Raw genomic sequence first — 23,621 nt, 5'->3', positions numbered from 1 at the left:
ATCTATGTTTCAGTTTTTATTGCAGCACCTACTGTTTTGATTACTATAGATTTGTAGTACAGTTTGAAATAGGGAGTGTGATATTTCCAGCTTTGTTCATCTTTCTCAAGATTGCTTTAGCTATTTGAGGTCCTTGTGGTCCCATACAAATTTTAGGATTCTAGTTCTGTGAAAATGCCATTGAAGTTTTTTTTATTTTGTTTTGTTTTGTTTTGTTTTCAGTACGTGGGCCTCTCACTGTTGTGGCCTCTCCTGTTGCGGAGCACAGGCCCCGGACGCGCAGGCTCAGTGGCCATGGCTCACGGGCCCAGCTGCTCCACAGCATGTGGGATCTTCCTGGACCGGGGCACGAACCTGTGTCCCCTGCATTGACAGGCGGACTCTCAACCACTGTGCCACCAGGGAAACCCCCATTGAAGTTTTGATGGGGATTGATTTGATCACTTTGTGTACATTTGAGCAATATTAACTGTTCAATCCATGAGTGCAGAGTATCCTTCCATTTATTTGTGTCTATTTCAGTTTCTTTCACCAATGTCTGATAGTTTCCAGTGTACAGGGCTTTCTTCTCCTTAGTTAAATTTATTCCTAGGTATTTTATCCTTTTTGCTGCTATTGTAAATGGAATGGTTTTCTTAATTTCATTTTCAGGTAGTTCGTTGTTAGTATATACAAATACAGCTGATTTTTGTATATTGATTTTGTATTCTCCAACTTTATTGAATTTGTTTATTAGTTCTAACAGTTTTTTTGGTAGAGTTTTCTATACATAACATCATGTCATCTGCAGATAGAGACAGATTGACTTCATCCTTTCTGATTTGGATGCCTTTTAGTTTTTTCTTTTGTATAATTGCTCTAAGGACTTCCTGTACTATGTTGAATAGGAGTAGTGAGAGTGGGCACTCTTATCTTGTCCGTGGTCTTAGAGAAGAAGCTTTTAGTACTTTATAGTTGAGTATAATGTTAGCTATGGACTTGTTCTATATAGCCTTTATTAAATTGAGTACATTCCTTATATACTCAGTTTGTTGAGAGTTTTTATCATGAATGAATGTTGAATTTTGTCTAGTGCTTTTTCTGCATCTATTGAGATGATCATATGATTTTTTTCCTTCATTTTGTTAATGTAGTGTATCACGTTGATCGATTTGTGGATGTTGAACCATTCTTGTATGCCTAGAATAAATTGGTTTTATGATGGTGTATGTATTTTAATACATTGTTGAATTTGGTTTGCTTATATTTTGTTGATGATTTTGCACCTATGTTCATCAATAATATTGGCCTGTAATTGTCTTTTTTGCACTATCCATGTATTGTTTTGATATCAGGGTAATGTTGGCTTTGTAAAATATATTTGGAAGTGTTCCATTCTCTTCTGTTTTTGGAAGAGATTAAAGATTGATATTAATTTTTTTGTAAAATGTTTAAATCTTTAAGCCATCTAGTTCTAAACTTTTCTTTGTTGGAGGATATTTAGTTACTGATTAAATCTTTTTACTAGTTATTGGTCTGTTCAGATACTCCATTTCTTCATAATTCAGTCTTAGGGAATTGTATGTTTCTAGGAGTTTTTCTGTTTCTTCTGGGTTATCCAATTATTATTATTATTATTGGTGTATACATTGTTCATAGTAGTCTCTCACGATTCTTTGTATTTCTGTGGTGTCAGTTGTAACATCTTGTCTTTCACTTTGAGTTTTCTTTGAGTCGTCTCTCTTTTTTTCTTGGTAAGTCTACTAAAGTTTTGTGAAGTTTGTAGTTTTGTTTATCTTTCTTAAGAAACAGCTCTTTGTTTCATTGATCTTCTCGGTTGTCTTTTTAATCTCTATTTCATTTATTTCTGCTCTAATATTTATTCCTTCCTTCTACTAACTTTGGGCTTAGGTTGTTCTTTTTTTTTCTGTTCTTTGTAGTATAAAGTTAGAATGTTCTTTTGAGCTGTTTTCTTTTTCTTAACATAGGTGTTTATCGCTATGAACTTCCTTCTTAATATTGCTTTAGCTACATCCCATATATTTCGATATGTTGTGTCCCTTTTTTGTTTGTCTCAAGATATTTTAAATTTTTTCTTTTGATTTCTTCTTTGAATCCTTGGTTGCTCAGTATCATGTTGTTTAATGTTTTTGAATTTTCTAGTTTTCTTTTTGTAACTGGTTTCTTGTTTCATACCATTATGGTTGAAAAAGATGCTTGATATGATTTCAGTCTTTTGAAATTTATTAGGGCTTGTTTTGTGTCCTAACACATGATCTATCATGGAGAATATTACATGTTCCCTTGAGAAGAATGTGTATTCTGATGCTTTTTGGATGGAATCTTCTGTACATATGTGTTAGGTTCCTCTGGTCTAATGTATATTTTAAGTTCAATGTTTCTCTTTGACTTTCTGTCTGGATGATCTATCCATTGTTGAAAGTGGGATATTGAGTCCCTTACTGTTTTATATTGGTGCCTATTTCTCCCTTCAAATCTGTCATTATTTCCCTTGTATATTTAGGTGCTCCTATGTTGGATATATAAATATTAATAAATGTTATTTCTTTGTGTTGGATTGACCCCTTTATCATTATATAATGACCTTTGTTTTCTCTCTTTCCAGGCTTTGGCTTGAAGTCTATTTTGTCTAATATAAGTATAGCTACCCTGCACATTTTTGTTTCCATTTGCTTGGAATTATCTTTTTCTATCTCTTCACATTCAGTCTGTGTGTGTCTTTAAATTTGAAGTGGATTTGGATGTCTGTTTCCTTCCCCAGGTTAGGGAAGTTTTCAGTCATTATGTCTTGTAATAAGCTTTCTTCCCTTTTCTCCCTCTTTTCTCTTTCTGGGATTCCTATAATGTGAATATTGTTCCACTCGATGGTATCCCATAAGTTCCTAAGCTATCTTCACTCTTTTTCATTCTTTTTTTTCCTTTTGCTCCTCTGATTGGACAGACTCCACTCCCCTGTCTTTGAGTTTGCTGATCCTTTCTTTTGCTTCACCTAGTCTTCTGTTAACCCCCCCAGTGTATTTTTCACTTCAGCTGTATTCTTCAGCTCTGTGATTTATTTCATAAGTTCTTGTATTTTTTATTTCTCTGTTGAAATTCTCACTTTGTTTATGTATTGTTCTCCTTGTTAAACATCTTTACGGCTATTATTTTGAACTCTTATCAGGTAGATCACTTATCTCCATTTCATTAAGGTCTGTTTCTGGGGTTTTATATTGTCCTTTTGTTTGGAACATATACCTCATTTTTTTCATTTTCCTTGACTATTTATGTTAGTTTCCATGCATCAGATTAAACAGCCACCTCTCCTAGACAGGAGTGAAATCATGTAGGAGATGAAATTTATCCTTCCACCTTACCTTAGCTCTTGATTGTCTCTCAAACTTTTGTGATTGTCCAGACATTCTTCTTTGTTCTTAGTGGCTCCCAGTAGTTGAGGGTATGCCAAGATCTTTCAGTGTCCCATAGGGGAGGATTTCAGTCAGCACCCAGCTGCAGGCTGATTGGAAGTCAGACTCTCAGGCAGCAGCTTTTACAGTATGCAAATAGACCTCTTTTAGGGAAGGACTGCTCACTTTGTACTGAGCCCTAGAAGGATAGCCAGTTAAGAACTGTTTCTTGTTCTTACCACACAGAAAACACACACACACACACACACACACAAAAAAAAAAAAAAAAAAGAATACAAGGAAACTTTTGGAAGTGATTAAATCAATTATACATCAATAAAGCTAAAAATAAAAGATGAAAAAAAAAGAAAACTGTTTCTTTGTTTGCTGCAGTCCTGTTGAACCCATGGATACAAACCTCACTGGCCACGATAGTTAAGTGATAAAGAGGTGCATTACCTGGGCAGCAGCTGAAAAAGCTAGGGTGCCAGATGGGTCCACAAATCTTCTTTCAGGGTGATACTGGTGACCTGGAGTAGGGTAGAAGGGGTGTGAAGATGGCACCCATTGGCCTAGGCTGGCAACTTTAACTCACGCAGCTGGAAAAGCCCAAGCTGCCTGTGGGTGTGGCTCCAGGTTCTGGTGTGGGCAAAGTGGGATTTATGCAGCTGATGTCTTATACCTGTGTAACTGCAGATACCTTGGATGGCTCCAGTGTGGTTCCTGGCTTCAGCAGGAGTTGGGGGAGGTCATGTAGATGGAGTAGGGAGGAACTCAGGCTGCTGGCATCAACTAGCTCACAAACCTGTGGGACAAAACCTTGTGAGATCTGCAAGGATCCTTGATGAATTGGTGGCCGTTGGCTTCATCAGTGGTGAACTCTGCTAAGATTGTTTGCAGAGCAGATCTCCGCGAACCAACCATCGCTCTGCTGCCTATCTGCTAAAAGTAGCCTCTGCTTTTCTTCCTTGTTACTAGCTGGCTCAATGTCTCAAGCTTTGCTGGTCTGGGTGGGGTGAAACTGAAGTCAGACTTTTGTGTAGTGCCCCTAGAGGCTATAAAAGCTGGTTTGCTCACCTTGCTGTTTCTTTCCTGGCGAGAAGAAAATTTTCTAGCTTGGAAGTTCCTTCTTGGTGCTGAACAGTGCCAACATAGGTTATGGAATGATGCAGACAAAATGAACTTGTTTTCTTTCTTTTCTTGTGCAATTACTCTGTTTTTTTTATTCCACTGTGTGCTAAAACTTACTAAATATACCCTAGTGACCTCCCAGAGCTGTTTTCGTTCATGGAGAGCTGTTCAATTGTTGATCTTTGTGGGGAGACAGGGAAGCTAGATTCTCCTATGTCACCTTTTTTTTTTTCTTCCACCAGTACTTCTTTTTTTTTTTTTTTTTTTTTTTTTTTGTGTGGTACGCGGGCCTCTCACTGTTGTGGCCTCTCCCGTTGCAGAGCACAGGCTCTGGACGTGCAGGCTCAGCAGCCATGGCTCACGGGCCCAGCCGCTCTGCGGCATGTGGGATCTTCCCGGACCAGGGCACGAACCTGTGTCCCCTGCATCGGCAGGCGGACTCTCAACCACTGCGCCACCAGGGAAGCCTTATTACTTCTTTTTAATACATATGTTTTTGTGTACCAGGTTACTAATACTATTAATGAGGTTACTCTGCTGGAGTATTAATTTCAAGGGACATGACAATACTTCAGCCGTGAAATGTATTATATATATAAATTTCAGCTTAGGATTTATATTCTATATAGCTCAGCCATATTTCTCCCAAAGTTTGGCTAAGCATGTTTCTCCTTCTTCTGTGGTATAGTTTGAATGGATTCATTCTAAGCAACGAAGACAAAACCCTCAGCAATTATGGACCCTATGCTTTTGAAATTATGAATGTTAACAGAGAAAAGTGAAAAATAATAACTATTCATAAGAGTGATTTTTCAAACAGATTTATTTAATCCTTTTTGCAATAAATATTAATATTTTACACATAAATTTAAATAAATTACATTTTAAAAATGTAATGTGATGTATTTTATGTTAATAGGGAGTATATATGCTCTTTTAGTCTCTCATATTGGTTGATTTTTCTCAGAATCTGACCTAGACTTTCCTAAATCTGCATTGACTTATTACAGACTGCTGTTTGTTGTTCCATTAAGTTTGATCATTAGATTCATTAGTGGGGTAGTTAAGACAGATATTGTTAATTATATATAAAATAAATTTATGCATAAATATATAAAACATATTTATATGTTTTCATAAATATTAGGTGCTAGAACGGCATATGGTATACTAGACACAGCTGTCAAATGTTTTCAGGACTGTTCAGGTTAGTATTTGTATTCACCTGTGAGGAAACTAAGGCTGAGACAATGAAAGAAAAAACTCAAAATAATTTTTCTCTCCCTGCCTTGTGTAACTGGAGTTTGAAAGTGAAGTGGATGAATATTAATTAGATACTGTTCAACATGTTTTTCTTTTCTTTCTTTCTTTTTTTTTTTTTTGTGGTACACGGGCCTCTCACTCTTGTGCCTTCTCCCGTTGTGGAGCACAGGCTCCGGACATGCAGGCTCAGCAACCATGGCTCATGGGCCTAGCTGCTCCACAGCATGTGGAATCTTCCCAGACTGGGGCACGAACCCGTGTCCCCTGCATCAGCAGGCGGACTCTCAACCACTGCGCCACCAGGGAAGCCCCAACATGTTTTTCTGAATGACCATTTTTTTTGTAGCTAATGAGATGACCTTAAAATATATACATTTTATGGACTGATAACATAATGACTCTTCTCTTATGTGGAAGACTGATGTAGATGTTTAAAAATAGGATTTTTGAAATGAAAGTTGATTGTCCATATATTAAGGACATTTTCTTTAAAATTTTATGGCAAGTGCAATAATCATACTATTAATCAGAACTCTCTATTAGTTGATATACCTAAACTTACTTTATAAATATTTACTGATGTCCTACGATGTGTTAGGCACCGTTCTTGGTGATGAGGAAACTTTAGGGGACAAAATAAGGTCTTGGCACTCATGGAGCATACATTCAGGTCAGAGAGTCATCGTCAAAAAAATAAACACACGTTACATGGTAATAAGTATTATGAAGAAAAATAATGCAGTTTGAGACACATGGTGATAGAGAGTGGTAGTGCTATTTTATGTATGGTGGTGAGAGAAAGCTACTCTGATCAGGTGACATTTGAGAAGAAAACTGGAAGGAGTGAACTTTTTTAGATATTTGAGGGAAGAGCGTTCTAAGTGGAGGGATCAGTAAGTGCCAAGCTCATGAAGCAGGAGTTTGCCTAGCAAGGAAGCCAGTGTGGCTAGATCCAAGAGAGCTGTGGGGAAGAGAATGAGAAGTGACCTCAGAGGGACAGATGTGGGATCATGGTCCTAGGGCCTCGTTCGGCCTACGTAAGCACATAGGTTTTACTCTGAGTGAGATGGAAAGCCATTGGTGTGTTTTAAATAGAAGATCAACATGAAACCTGTTGGAGTGTTTTAATCGGACTCTTTATGCATCTCTCCATCCTTCCATCCATTCATTCATTATTCAGTTATATAGTTAATATTTATTAAAATCCTACTGTATTCTAGGTACTGGATTTAGTGTGAAGGGATACAAAGATGAATAAGGCAGTCTGCTCTTATGAATCTCATTAATGCAGAGGGGAAAATAATTATTATAAAATGTGCTATTATGGAAACATGAGCAAAGTATGAGCTCTGTGGAAAGAAACTTTGCAGGGAACATGTGTATGGAGAGGAGGGGGAATGCCAAACTTTTCACGGAGAATGTGGAATATGTCAATTTGAAATTTAGGAGTTTCTATCTTTTTTTTTTTTTTTCCTAGCTTCTTGTTGGAAGTGGATTAGCATTGTGTTAGAGGTGAGAAAGTTTGTGGTGTGTCTTGGATATTGAGAATAGTCTAGGTAAGTGCTTCTCGGATGTGAATATGCATCTCAGTCACTTGGAGTTGTAGGGGTCAGGGGCATTGTTGTAAAATAGTTTCTGATGTAATAGTAGGTCTGGACTGGGGTCTGAGATTCTGCATTTCTTTTACATTCTAAGATGATTCTGTTGTAGCTGGTCCAGGGATCACCCTTTGATCAAGAAGAGACTAAGTGGGCAAGTGGATTATACAGTTGAGGAGAAATACTAGAAAGATTTTAGTTTTTTCCATTTTTTGTATCCTTAAATAATTTTTTTCAAATGCTTATAGTGGTGCTTTTCAGTGCGTGATTTTGGGGAGATATATTTACAGAGTAGTAAATAACAACCTAAATTCTGGAATCTGGGTCCCTTATCTGTGTTACTTTGAATAGTTACCTTTTCTAAGTCTCAGTTTTGTTACTTGAAAAATGGCATTATAATAGTACTTACCCCATAGGAGTTTTATTAAGATTACAGGAGGCAATGCATGATGGAGCAATAAATGTTAGGTCTTAAAAAAGCACTTCTTATGTGATTTTAGCAAATTTGAGGGTTTTTTTCTGTACTGGTGGTGATTTATCTTTTCTTTTTCCTGATCTCACTTGTAATCTGAATTATTGGTGAGCCAACTGACAGTCTTTGCCAGAGAAAAGGACAAAGCTAATTGGTTCATATGGGATTGAAACCTGTGACCTATGATTTCGTAACACCCTGCTCTTAACTAGCTATATTCGGAATGACTGCCTCTTCTTATCTCAGAGTGATTGTTTATCTTTTCCATGCAGAAGTACTGTTTCTTGCCTTGGAGGAATATCTTGCAGTAGAGGACAGGAGAGAAACCTAAGCCTTAAAATTACTCTGTTTATCTGTGAATGAGATATACTCCATGTGGCTAACAGCAGGCGATAAGATTGTGAATTTTAACCACAGGCTTGTTAATTTTTATTTCTTTGCACAGATACTCTATTCCCTCTTTTCCTAAGTGTTAGAGAATTGTCCTTTTGTATGTTATTTTAGCTTATGTTCTCACTTTCTTTTAAAAAAATTTTATTACTAAATATTTGAAATCTACAAAAGAATAAATGTAATGTCTGGGTACCCACCAGTAACTATCCCCAACACTCTTGATGCTACCTATATGCTACTCTCTGATCCCATCTTACTTCTTTTCTTGGACTTCTGTTGATTAATTCCTGCCTATTAAAGCTATGTTTTGTTAAATAATATAAATGATTATAAATAATATATTGTTTCTTATAGCTTTTATTTAAACCTTAGCCATTTCATACTCTGTGTATATCATGCTTTGCAACTACATTTTTTCTTTGAATTTTATTTTGTAATGTAACTCATTGTTCTTGAGCATAGCTTTAATTCTTTTCCTCTTCTGTGCAACACTCTATTATATGAATAGGCTACAATTAATTTATCCACTCCTTTTGTCAATGAACATTTTTTGTTTTAATTTTTTTAGCTATAGGAATATTTACACACTGCTGCTGTGAACTTTCTAGTACATGCCTCCTGACACACATATGCAAAACTTTCTCTAGCATATATTGCTAAGGGTGAAATCACATGTCATGAATATGAAGATATTCAGGCTTATAAGAAAATGCCAAATTATTTGCCAAAGTGGCTGTCTCAAATTATAGACTTCTTACTTGCATTCTTAAAAGAAGTAAAATGATACCTCATTCTGGTTTTATTTTGTATTTCTTTGATTTCTAATGAGCTTGAGCATCTTATGTTTATGTTATATGAAATACTTGTTTGTGTCCTTTGCCAGTTTTTCTATTAGAATGTTTATCTCTTTGTTGAAATTCTTTATTTTGCATACTAATCTTTTATTAGTTATTACATTAGTATTTGATATAATGTCAGCTTCTGTATTACATAAACCCCAAATCTCTGAGGTTTAATGTGATTTATTTCTTATTTATATATAAGAGTATACTGTGGGTATTACTTGGATTTTCAACTTCCAAACAATGATTTAGAGATCTAGTCTCCTTTATCTTTTGGATCCACTAGCTTTAAATGTGGCTCCTAAAGTTGTCCTGAAATCATCTCTACTCCAACCAGCAAGAAGGGAAAAATGTCCTAGGGAATCACATTTAGGAAGTTTTTATGAATAAGACTTAGAAGTGGTACATATCACTTCTGCTGGCATGTCCTTAGCTATAACTCAATTATTTGGCCACATGTTATCTAACTGCAAAGAAGCTTGGGAAATACGTGCGCCCAAATATTGGGAGGTATGTGCCTATTTCCAAAAAGGGAAATGAGTTTGGAGATCAACCAACAGTCTCAGCTATCAGTTATGATTGTTGCAAATATCTTCTTGCTTATAGCTTTTCTTTTCACTTATTCTATGGTGTCTTTTGAAAAATGAAGTTATTCATTTTAATGTCATTTAATTTCTCTATTTTCTTCTCAACTTTGGTGCTTATTGTATCTTGTTTAATAAATCTTACTTTATCTTAAACTCATAAAGATATTTTCCTAGATTTTCATCTAAAGCCTTATAGTTTTGACTTCCACATATGAGTCTTTAATCTATGTGGTATTGATATTTGTTGTGGTGAAGAAGATAATTCAGTTTAATTTTTTAAAAATCTGGATATCCGTTTCAGTACTATGCACTGTGCTAATAATCACTCCATTTCTCAGTGATCTACAGTGCCATCTCTGACATTTATTATTGCATGTATATATGGGTTCATATTTAAGTGGGTCCATTTGCATTGGGTGATTTTTTAAAAATCTCTGAAATAACAACACTGTATTTATTATTTTAGCTTTATAATGAGTCTTGATAACTGATACAACAGGTCTCTTTACCATATTGTTCTTCAACAGTGTTTTGGATATTATTGATCCTTTGCTCTTTAGTATAGTGTTATAACCAGCTATCAAGTTCCCTGAAAAATCTCGTGAAGATTAATTTGAGGGGAATGGATATTTTTGTCATTTTAAATGTTTCTATTCCTGCATATGCTGTCTTCTTCAAGTTAGGTCTTCCTTAATATATTTAAATAAATTTTTGTAGTTTTACAAGTTTTTGTAGTTTTTATAAAGTTTTGTAGTTTGTATAAGACCTTCATAGAGGTCTTATATCTCTTTATTAGATATGTAATATGTAATGTCTTTTATTAGATTCTGAGTAGCTTACATTTTTGTTGCTGTTTTAGATACTTGCATTTTTATTAGGTTTTCTGTTTCTTGTATATAGCAGTGCAAATGATTTTTAAATGTTTATCTTATTTCCAGCTACCCTAATAATCTCTTAATAATTCTAAGTTTTTTTTAGACCCTCTGGGTTTTCTATGCAAACAGTATGTGATGATGGCAGTTTTGTTTCTTCCTTAAAAATCCTAATTTGTTATACTGATCTTTGTATATTTTACCATATAAAAGTTCAATAGAAGTGGTTTGAGTGGGTGTCCTTGCCTTGTTCCTAATTTTAAAGGGACTATTTCACTATGGACTATGACGTTAGCCATAATTTTCTTATGGATACCCTTTTATCAGATTAAGGAGTCTGATAAACTAATATCATAAATGGTGATAAATTTTATCAAATGTTTTATCTTTTGATACCTGGGACACTTCTAGACTTTTATATATTGCTTTATTCATCTTACTGATATTTGTTTTTTAAATCTCTATGTATGACTGAAATTGGTCTGTTATATAACTTTTTGTACTATCTTTATCTGGTTTTGGTAATAATAGGGCCCTCATACAATGCGTTATTGAGCTAAAGAAAGAATTAGAAAATTGGACTATTAAGATGACAAAATTACTCAGAATATAGTACAAAGATACAGCATGATGGGGAATATGAAAGAGGTGAGTGGACATGGAGGAGAGAGTGAGAGTCTAATTGTAAAAGGTGAGATAGAGAATAGAGGAGTGGTAGTAGACTCTTCAGCTATATTTTGGGTTTTCTCAAATCTGCCTGGTCAGTTTGACTTTAAGTCTGCAAGCTTCTTACTGCTTCACTTTTTGGTTTTTACTTTTTTCTTTTTTAAAATAATTCATAACTAGCATGAGAGTATGACAATTCCAAGAGAAACTCCATTGACACAAGAGTTAGGGCTTTTATGGTGACTCACATAAATCAGGATAAAAGGCATAATGAGGTTAGTTTAGTGAATTCAAGGCAGATAGTGGTGGCAGGCAGTGTATTTGGGGATAGAGAGGGCTTTGCCTAAGGTTCCTTATTGACATCTGTAGATTGAGGTGAAGAGATCTATGGAAATTAGGTCTTAGCCCCAATGCGTGGCCTTTCCTTCAGCCCCAAATGATGGTGGAAGAAAACCTAAGGGAGGCATGGTCTTAGACCCTGCATGTGGCTCTGTGTTTGTATAAAGGGTATACAAAGTAAATGAAGAAAATATATTTTATGTAATTGGAATCAGACAGTATATGAATTTGTATCCTGCTTGTACAATTACCGTTTCATTATAATATGATTAAATGTTTGAAAACATTTTTATGACTGCCTAATAGTCTAATTAGGAATGTACCATTTTTTTAACCTAAATATTTCCCTACTGTGGGGCATTTAACTTATTTCAATATATATTTTTTCTATTTCCTCTGATTTTATACCATGATGAATATTTTCATTTGTCTATCTTTATTCTTATCACTTGTTTCTGTAGAATGAATTCTTAAAAGTAAAATCTCTGTGTCAAAGATTATGAACCTCAGGCTTTTGAATATATATCATGCAGACTAAACTACATTCCAGAAAGATTATACCAAATTATCTTCTCACAGTGTATGAGAGTGCCCACTTTTTATAACCTTGCAAGCTTTATTATCATCTAAAAATAGCCTTGTTAATTCATTCTTTTGTTTTTCATCTCTGGAAACTAGTGAGGTTTTTCACTTTCACTTTTCACTTGATTTTTTTTTTTGCAAATGTTCTATCAGTTTGCATTTTTTTAAAAAATGTATTTATGTACATGACCTCAAATATATACTAAAGGAAATAAACTCTACATATTTATCACACATATTTTCACATTTTATTGTTTGTCTAGTTCATTAATGATTTCTAGACCTTCTAGACTCAGTTCTAAGATTATTATTGATAACTTTTTCCTGAACCTTTTTTCTTAAGATTGAGATGTACACCTCTTTTGTGCATTAGCAGGTATTAAACTTCATTGTTTTCCTTGTCTGTCTCCCCTCTGAAGTGTGGGCTCCTTGAAAGCAAGAAAAGTTGGTGTCTTATGCTTTTATCCTCACTGTTCTTTGCCAGTGATTGATACTTTGATTTAGATAAATGCTTTTTAAATGAACATATGAAAAAGTGTATATCCTGGTTCCATACCCATTTAGCCTATCCCAAAGTGATCCAAGTATTCTTTGACACAGCAATTCCAATAAGTAGGAGGAGGAGCATTAAAGCATCAGTTTTGCAAAGGATTATCTTGTTATGATGTGGAATAGTTGTCATTTCTTTAACAGTGCTGAATTGATTATGTATAATTTTCCAACATAGCAAAGGAGAAAAAATACCAGTATTAGTTAACTCTGATTTCTTGCCAATCAGGGAGTGTAGTATTGATAGTGGCTACTAGGCATCAACTAAACTATTTTAATTTCTCAGTTGGCAGAAAGGAGATCAGATTGTAGTAACTTAACTTAGACTCAGAATGCTATTAAGCCTTGTCATACTGTAGTTGGGAAATATTATGCCAGAGTTCATAATTGGTTCACTTTTGTTTGCTTTTTATGATTTTTATTCTCTTATCGTTTCAATTATACTTTTTTCTCATTTTCAACATGGAAGAATATCAGTCTTATACTTTCTCTAGGTATCTTACTGCTACAGCACCAAAATTATTTTTTAATTATTTAGGACAAATGTCATATATAAGTAATTTTAAATTATACTTATCATCATCTTATTTCACACTTAACTAATTTTTAATTTGTATATGTAAACTCATTTTGAAAAGTTGATTTACTCTACAGCATTATTTTAAGTAAAAACTGCTTTGTAATTTATTGCTTGATTTAATTATACGCAACTAGTTTATATTTTTCATCTATTTGTATAGGTAGGCATGGCCACAGAAGTATATGGGGAATGATCTCCTGACAGTTTCATATTTAATCAACCTTCGGGAGAAAACAGTAATAAAATTATATTATGACATCATTTTTAACCTTGATAAATGAATAATTATTTTATTTAAAAGAAAAATTTGAAGTCTTTGTCTTTTATAGGTTAACTATAAACTTTTTTCTTTCCTAAAGCTATTTGTGTATTATATCCACAACATTTAAACTCGTTATAATCATATAACTCCACTTCCCTGCTTGAAAAATAAACTATTTCTTCCAAAAAAAAAAAGGCTTCCAATGGATATTCTGATATTTTAAGGCTGCCTTAAGTTCCAAGCAGTATGAAACAGCCCAAGATATTAAAATCTAGAAATGTATCACGTATAATAGAAACCACAACTCAGCTTTAACTACTCTATAGTGGCACTTCTCTTGCCGCTATAATAAAACTTAAGAATGTTTTAGTGATTTTTTTCCCTACTATTATTCAAAATTACATTACCCTTACTGAAATTTGAATGGCTTTTAGTGGATTAATTAAACTGTAGCTGGTTTGCCATCTGGGTGCAGCTTGTTTAGCTGCCTTTCCATGGAAAGATTTCTCATGGAAGAAAGACTATTTTTTTTTGTTAGAATACAGCTGCTAGGATTCACTTTCTAAAAAAGAAATAATTATTCTTTCTTACATGAGATTTGTGATGAAATTCAATTTGTAAAATAAAAAAACATATTTTTGCCTTTCTTTTTAAAGGTTATTCATAGTACAACACAAGTTTTTAATATTTTTTATAAATTTGTAAAAAATATATTTTGTGTCTTGATAACTTGTAATATTAAGTAGATCCTAGGTTTAGGCTAGATGTGAAAAAATGGAAAAGAGGGAATTAACTAAATCTGATTTTTATGGCTCAAGTGGTTTCATTAAATTAGAGTGCTCTGTGTTGTTCATTAATGAACTTGTGCCATATGCTTTAACTGTTCTGGTCAATAGCTGATAAAGAAAGGCTTTTGGGTTTGCTTTTTCTTTATTTTTTTATTTTTACTTTTTGTAAAGCTGGATAAAAATATCCATGTGATGGGCTTTTATCAAAGGAGTTACTTTGAATTCAGTAACTACTACTGAGGCAATATGGCTCGCAATTTGCGACACAAAGGTAGTCATACATTATTGGAATACAGCCTACTGCGCTTCACATTACACAGATGTGAAGGCCTGATTATAGCTGCTTCATAATTAACAGTGATCCGATTTGTTTTGTGGCATAAATGGTGCATGTGTAGAACATTAGCCATGGCACTCTCATTCAAATTCAACTCAAGGGCTCAGCGGCAGGCGGGTCACGAGCTTCAGGGAGTAGAAGCACAAGCTCCTCCATATGTTCTTGCTGCATCTTACTATGGCTATGAGTGCAAGATAAGTTCCCCAAAGAACCTAATCGTGTTCTGTAATTACAGCGTGGCTTTCTGCTGGCTAGAAATGAGGGAGAAGCTAAAACACTCCCTCATCAGATAATTTGTAAATTACTTTACATGGCGGATGCCTAACTCAGTTGGTTTTCAACTGCTGAAATTATAAATAATTGTAACAGATGTGGCAATATGGCTGGCCTCCAATAAATGAGGCCCTTGATAATTTGGCCAACCCTTTGACAGGCCAATTTAATAAAATGTGAACAAAATCTTCTTGCTAATAATTTATCATCCTTTTTCCCAGTAGAATAAATTTAATTACCCTAGCAGTTAACAAGGTCACACCCAGATGCCAAACTCGGCTACAGTTTTGATAATGCAATCAGGAATTGAGAGGTGATGACAGCGTTGTTGTTTTTTTCATTACCTGGCTTCACATAAACACAGGTGGCGTAGCTTTCTTGTCAGTTTTTAATAATTACAGGCTATTATGGAATGCGTAGTTAGCAGATTGAAAACCACACTTTAGTGAATTTGTTTGAGTATGATTGAGGTTTTAATGTATAGAGATGATAATGCATAACAAGCATAGTCCCTTGCTTATACCATTAGTGCACAAATTTTGATTTTTTTACTGGTGACATAAGTGTCAAATGTTTATAAAACTTAGAGTATGCATTATAATAGGTAATGGATTACACATTTCATTCCTTGAATCTAGAAATTCATTTTAGGATACCATTAACAGATATACTTTAAATATTCAGAAATCTGGCAGACTGTGAGGCTTTATAACATATTTTGGAAAAACCTGATTGTGTTTAATTTTGCTTTTTAAGGTAAAAAAACAAATCTATAGAAAAATCACTTAGTCTTTTTATCCTAATTTTTAAGTAAGGCCAGGATTAGTTTACTGTTGGTATTAGAATCTGTAGTCAGTGTGTATACTACACAGTTAATACTCTAAACACTGTTCTGTGACATGTAAATATTACTAATTATTGTCAGTGCAGCCTGATATTTACATGTCATAGAAGAAATAATTAGCTTTTGGTTTCTCAATTTCATAACAAAGATACTGTTGTCTACTGGTTGTGACTCTAAGCCAGTAAAGCATCCATTTGTAATCCATTCAGTGTAAAGCTTTATATGGTGTATGGAAATAAATTTATGACATTAAAATTTCCCCTTTTATTTTGCTGTGCCCTGATTTGGCTTTACCACACAAGTGTTAGATACTAAAGGAAAGTTTAATTTGACTATGTTATAGTACTGAATTTTTCAGTATTGTGTTATTAGGTTGGTGTTTATGAGAGGAAATGGTGACATTTTAAAGTTTACCTAAATGTGGTAAATAATTTCATTATATTTTGTGATCTCTAAATGTAATCTGAGTATATTTGGGTTAAAAGTGAATGGATGGAAGAAATGCAAATATTTATATATTTTTTAAAAGTGTGCTAGCTGACTTTGTTGATACATTTATTACTCAATTTCATAGTCTTTCTAAAAGGGAGATGTAAGTTTAAGTTGGTACACTTAATTCCATTTGTGAACTTTTGTGACAAGACTATTTTGATTTATGATATCATGTTGATTTAATAGTTTTCTTTTTTCTTTATTATCTTGACTATATGATTATTATTGAAGTCATCTGTTCTCAGGTTATGGATGAGTCAGCTAACTGTTGTATAAATTGGCAATAGATATATTTCTGCATTTCTAAAATCAATTTTAAATGAAATGTAAGTTTTTGTAGAGATTCAGGATTTCATGAGAAGAAAATTATGTGTATATTGGTAAATATATATATATATATATATATATATATATATATATATGCACTTTTTAAATATTCTGTCTTCTTCCAAGAGGATTTGAGTTGCTTTTCAGAGAACTGTCATTCAAGATGTCAGTTTCTCATATATACATATATATATAATATATATATATATATATATATATTCATAGGGGTTGGATATTTTATATACACAAATATTACAGATTTTAAACACACATATATGTTTTAACCTATACTTAATTTCCAGTGAGATATTACTTGGAGAGAAACTATTTCTTTTGCTGAGGTATCATGTCCTTTTTAAGTATTTTTGTTTTGCAATAGGCTATATTATGTGTTGACAGGTTTGGAATTTGTAAATTTCTTAAATAAGTGAGATAATGTATGTGAAATGCTTACCTAAAGCTAAGCACTCAACACTTTTCACTAAATGCTAATTATTATTTTAATGAAGTAGTAAATAAATTAGTATTTTAAATTAGAACTTATTAACAGGACAAAACAATTTAGCTTATAATTCTTTGTAATTGTGATAGTTGTGGAAAAAATTTCTATTTATTAAGCAGTATTCACTCAGCCTCCACTGTAGTAATGCCATACAATGTTGCTTGAATTTAAAGCAACATGACTAGATATTTAATTTATATAATGTTTTAAAAGTAATTGGCACAAGGCTTCACTTCCCCCCCTCCTTCTACTCTAATAGCTTTTACAGGAGTTTTTGATCAAAATTGCCTCTGTGAATCAATGTGAAAAAGAAGTTATGTATTAATAATAGTTAATTTAAAGAGATTAGTTCCAATTGGAGGCATTTGGATGCACACTCCACTGAGCATTTCTTATCAGATTATCTATGGTCTAGCATCATACCATTATCTTCCAAGATTATAAACTAAAAAGTACACAAGGATTTTTGACATTAGAGGAAAAAGTTTATTTATAAAATACTAATAATTCTTAGCAAGAAAAGTTAAATTTTCAAAGATTCTAGGATTTTAAGGGCAATCGATGGAGTGAACTTCCACAGACAGGCGATTGATTATCTTGATCTTGCTAGGCCTGTAAAGCAGTGCTTAAAAAAGGTAAGAATAAGTAAGGATATATGATGATATATATTATACCTATAATAATTATATGTGTAATTATTATGTTTAAAAAGCTGGTTAAGTGAGTACAGTTTGAATGGGGGACAAAAGAGTAACTTGACAGTCAAGTAACCTGACAAACACTACTTTGGTAGTGTGATCAAGTTCAGTGTCATCAGTCAAATCATGTTGATAGTGTGTGCCCTTGATATGATATGCTGGCTTCTGTGATCTTCCTCCCCAAAATTCATAACCCCAGTCTAATCATGAGGAAAACATAGACAAATTCCAGTAGAGGGCCATCCTATCAAAACAGTATACCTAAATAGTACTCCGCAACACTGTCAATGTCATCAAAAATAAGAAAAATCTGAGAAACTGTCCCAGCCAAGAGTTGCTGACATGACAACTAAATGTAGTGTGGTATCATGGATGGGATCTGGGAGCAGAAAAGAACATTAGGTTAAAAGCTATAGAAAGTTGAATAAACTAGGGACCTCAGTTAAAAATAGTGTATGAAAGTTGGTTCGTTAATTTTAACAAATGTACCATATTGATTTTAATTGTTAATAATAGGGGAAACTGGGTGGGTGGGGATGGGAGGTGTAGGAGAAGTCTCTATAGTATCTGCTCAGTTTTTCTGTAAATGTAAAGCTGTTATAAAAAATAAAGCTAGTAATAAAAAAAAAAGTTAAAGGTCAGAATTAAAATGGTTTTCCTTTTCTCTTTAAAGTATGGGAACTATATCCCAAACTTATCATTAGTGAATTCTGAGAGATGATATGATAGAGGCTTTCATTTATATTTCTCCTATCTGTACTGAAATTTTTATACTGAACTTTTTATCCCTTTTATTTGCAGAAAAAATTACATTTTAAAAACTATTTAGTGACATGTTCATTGTAAAAATATTAAGGAAATTCAGATATGTATGAAGAAAATTCACATATAATACCTCCATTCAGAAATAATGCTGTAAATTCAGGGTTTGGAGGAATTTATGTCTATACAGTATGCTGTATTCTTCTGTAACCTGTGCCTTCCTCACTTAACAGTTTATCATGGATATCTTTCTGTATCAACCCTCAGCATGATTAGAACAAAGTCCAAGGCTTGGTACATTATTATGTTCTTTGATTCATATTTCAAAATTTCCCTAGGAAATCTGTAGCAGTTTATACTCCCACCACCATGTTCTCAAGATACAAGAGTCATAAACTGTGTCTGGCCAATATTTTAAAATTAGATTTCTCTTAGAAATTTGAATTCCTCCATTCTTTTGAAAAATCAGTAGATCTGGCAGTAGTGGGCCACATTCCTCTGTGAAAACAACTGGCTGGAGCTAAATAGCTACTACCACAAATACCCTCCTTATTCCCTCAAAATGAGGGTGACTGCGATTTGATGTTTCATTTTACTTATACTTTTTAAAGTGGTTATATTAAGAGAAATGTGAAATACTTCATGTGCATGTATCTCTAGCAAAAGTGATAAAGGACAAGAGAGAGAGGGAGAGAAAGAAGACTCCATTTTTGAAAAACTGGGAGCATTCATAAGTTTCCTTGTGGAAGTAAAGTATATATGTATATGTTCAGTATGTATACAAAGTGTCTCTGTCGAAAGAATTTTAAAGCTATAATTTAAACATAACTCATTTTACTTATTTATTTACATTATGGCTCCTATGTGAGCTGGAGTTAATCACTACTTTAATAGTATTTTAATTTTGAAGTTCTGTTATTGTTTACTGATGAATTTTAAAGGAATTCTGCCTAAATAAGAAATCTTTTATTAATATAGTAGTAATGTCCACTGTTGGAGGCTTTTTAATATCTTCATAAATATTTTAATGATTTAGAATTGCAGCTTCTTGACCAAATATTCATGTTTTTATATTCTTATCTGTTGCATTATAACCCAATGATGACTTGGAAAACTCATTTATTAAAGAGCAGAGGATTGCTTATTGGATATACCAATAAGCTAAAATTATGTTTTTCTGGTTTTTTTCTAAATTTTTGTTTGATTTTGAACAATTTATTTAAAATTTCTTTGGTAAATGATGTGATATTAATATATTCTTTGTAATTTTATTTAACAAAACCAGAACAAGAATAGGTAGCCTTTGTAAATTGTTCAGATTGGCAGCCCAAAGGAAAAATTTATAAGCATCATAAATCTGTTTACAAAAGAGGAGGAAAGAATAAATAAAAGCCATACAGTGGTTAAAGGAGGAGAAAAGAATATGTCAAACTTCTTTAGAGTTTGGAAGAAAAGTGCTTAAGGTATTTTAATTTGATGTTCAATGCAAGCTAATAGAGTCAGTATTTAATATTGTAAGTGTGGTAACAGTACAATATAAACAACATTCTGAGGAAAATATTTAGTGTTGTGATAGAATAAAGATTGGGAAACAAATCAGGTGACTTATATATGAGGAAAGTGTAATAGAATGATGATAGTATACTGTAATAGTATGATGATAGTATAATGAGATGATCCTTCTCTTTATAAAAATTACAGGTTAGGATTAGTAAAAATTTGCCTATCCCCTAAAAAAAGAAAAAAGTAGTCAAAACCAGGAAAAGGTAATACTTCTCATTGTTAGTTCAGAAAAGTTAAACATACATATTTTGCTTATAATCCTTAGGAATATCATTTAGGAAGGATGGGACTCTCCACATTTTAAATGAAACTATTTTCAGGGCTACTGGATCCATGTTGGTAATATTAGAATCATAAATCTGACTTTTCTTTCCTGGAAATCAACAAAAACTTGGTTTCACTATGATCTAGTGTTTTTGTTTTTTGTAAATGGAGTGGTTAATTTGAAGTAGTGTATACGCATGGATTTGAATGGTCTCAAGTATATTCAGTTAAGATGGTGGTACAATTTTGTTGAATGATAGTTTTCATTAATAGGTTTCTTACAAACTTAATTTTCCTGTGATTTCTGTTGTTAAAATGTGGTGCTTACCATTAACAGTTTATCTGGCATGGGAATAAATTTCAAAGGAGAATACTGTGAACTCTGCTGACTTTAAAAAGTATCAGAGTTCTTTGAGTTATTACTATATTATAATACATTAAAAGCTAATTAGACCTATAGTGCTGTTGGTTTCCTTTTCTCAGGTTTATATTCAGTGGTATTGCATTGAGCATTTACTGAGGAAATACCTATGTGTATAATCATTAATTTGAAATAATTTTATAGATGAGTTGTGTATATCATGCACAACTTGAAATTTTTTCTCCTGAAAATCTGTATGACAGTATTACTTATGAAAATATTTACACAGACTCTTGGTTATTTTATTGAAAATGCCGTTCTATAAGGATGATAGAAGCTTAGCTAATGCAGGTTTACAGTTTATTTTTGAAATGAAATGTCCTTTCTTGGAATACTTATGATTTATATAATATAGGAACATATATAAATATTTGCATGAATGTGTAAATAATGTAAGATACAAACATACTTTTTAAAATAGGTTTCTCAACAGCCATCTTTATCAAGCTTAGAAACCTTAATGGTCTCACAGAAGTCTGAAATTGAGTATTTACAGGAGAAACTGAAAATAGCAAATGAAAAACTATCAGAGAACAGATCTACCAACAAGGGTTCCTCAGAGAAGAGCATCTTGACAAGTACTGAAAGGAAACATAAGGTAGGGACATTTGTCATTTTGTGAATTTGTCAGGATGAGGCTGGCAAGGCAAGTGATGAAGTTAAAAAACAAACAGCAGCATTTACTTCTCTGCTTATATTTCTGGAAGCTTTTAAAAAATATTCTGTGTCAAACGTTTTATAAAATCATGGTTGGGAGTAGCAAGTTTTCCCTTTTTGAACTGAATAATCTGTTCCTTATTTAATTAATTAAATATATTAATAATGATATACATCTTTCACAGTAAATTAACATTCTTATATTAAAAAGTTTTGATAAGTATCCCTCATCTAACTAATCTATAGATAAATTAAGTAGAAATTTTAATGTGGTATTAGTCCTTAATTCAATTTTCTAATTTTAATTAGAAGAAAAATATCTTAATGTTTCTGTTTCATTCAGATGTGATATTTAAAATACTTCCCATGTGGAATATAAACTATAAAATGGAATTTAACATTAATATGTGCAGTTACATATTTTCAGATTTAAAGGTGTAACAGTGGAGAATAATAAGCAAATTTTTTGTGGCATGATTCTTATTTATTAATGTCTCAGCTTTTCCTTTTTGTAGTATTTATTGCATATTTTTATTATATTGCAAAAGATTCTATGAACATTAACTAATATAAACATTTCAGAATATCACATTGTAAATATATTATTTCTATATAAATTGAATTAAGCTTTTCCTAAAAGTAAGGAGTTTGAGAGGTATATTTCTCACACTTGTTACTTCAGCAGTAGAAAATATTTTTAAAAGTAGAAAATCATGTTTTCAATATAATTGTTTCTCATTCTTTTCATTTTTTCCTATGAGTAGGACTAATGTCTTAATAAAGGAAGTATTTAAAATGAGACCTATGTTTCTGTGGCATTCTTATTTACTCCCCCTAATATTATTAGTAATTTTCAGAAGAACTAGCTTTATTTATGTATGTATGTATGTATTTAAACATAACTGCGTTATATGTTTCTTGCCATTTTGGAGTAGTTTCACAGCATTGAGCTTTATTTAAATGAAAGAAAATACTCCTAAAATTGAGAGACCTTATAGGGCCTAATTTGGTTGTGTGCAGTATTGTTGAGCTTTAAAAATGTACTGCTTTGATGTTTCATTGCTTTTAACAAAAGTCAAGAAAATGAGAGTGATATTTTGAAAGAATTTTCTTTCTTTTTTATAAGGACATGCAGTAAGTATGAACAATATGTTGCCCAGCTTAATAGTTGCTTTCACATATTCCTTCTCCAGATTGGTATATGAAGCTGTACATAATATAAACACACATTCTTGTCTCTAGTTAGCCACATTATAGTTAATGACCATATGGTCATTATGGTATAAGATCTACTGTCTGTTGTATTTATATTCCTCAAGCATATTGTTCCTTCAACTTCACAGTGTGTTAAACTATTTCAAAGGGAAAAAAATCCTTTCCCTCTTGTTTCTGGTTGTCCTATCAAGTGTAACCTTGGACCCTTATAGAGCAATTAGACCAGCCTCTATCCCCTCCTTTGTAATGAGGTTTCTTGCATTTCTGAGTCTATAACCCTTTAGTCTTCCCTAATGGGACATCATTATTCTGAAAGAAACAATGTAAATGTAAATGAATATTCTCATTAATGAGTCACAGAGAAACCTTTAGCGGTAGCACTGTGGTAATTCTGCTTGTTATTTCTCTGGTATTCCATGCAAGATTTTTTTTTTTTATAATTCATTATTAGTATTCAAAATTACTTGTTCTTTAATTTTGCATGTCTTTCATAATGCAGTGTTCCAACTAGTTCAACCATGTCCTTGTTTTATTCTCAAGGAACCACCTGTGAAACGCTCAAGGTCTTTGTCCCCAAAGAGCTCTTTCTTAGACTCAGAGGAACTAAAGGAGCTGAGAAATGCTGAAAGAAAGATTGAAAACTTAGAGAAGGCACTACAGCTAAAGGTGAACATTAAATCCTTTCTTTAGTAATAACCTTGCATATGTAAGGATATGCCAAAGTAAACATTCATTTCACAAATTACTGCTTATCATTTATCTTTCCTGAATTTAATTACTTTTTTAAAAATGTGTAAATTGGTTAGTCTAGTTCTTAAGATTTCTGAGGATCGTAAAGTAATAAAAAATTTTGCTACTTTAAAAACTAAATGTTTATTCACTACTTTAAAATTATTAGGGAATATTTTGACTCTGTATTGGGAATAAATTTCTTATAGTTCTCAGAGGCCAAAAAA

General features: G+C 32.8%; 1 protein-coding gene across 1 annotated transcript in view; it reads left to right on the top strand.

The window, feature by feature from the left end:
* The window catches only part of CNTLN (centlein), a gene marked incomplete at both ends in the record, with an annotated part of 349,797 nt that overhangs the window by 176,823 nt on the left and 149,353 nt on the right, over positions 1–23,621 (top strand). Inside the window, 2 exons of the mRNA XM_079706500.1 lie at positions 21,215–21,391; positions 23,206–23,331. Of these exons, the coding sequence (XP_079562626.1) occupies positions 21,215–21,391; positions 23,206–23,331 (303 nt within the window). The remainder of the gene's footprint in view (positions 1–21,214; positions 21,392–23,205; positions 23,332–23,621) is intronic.

The sequence above is a fragment of the Hyperoodon ampullatus genome (genome assembly GCF_949752795.1).
Source record: "Hyperoodon ampullatus genome assembly, chromosome: 6".
NCBI classification, from domain to species: domain Eukaryota; kingdom Metazoa; phylum Chordata; class Mammalia; order Artiodactyla; family Ziphiidae; genus Hyperoodon; species Hyperoodon ampullatus.
Note: the sequence above shows the minus strand (reverse complement) of the source record. Positions and strands in the feature narration are given on the sequence as shown.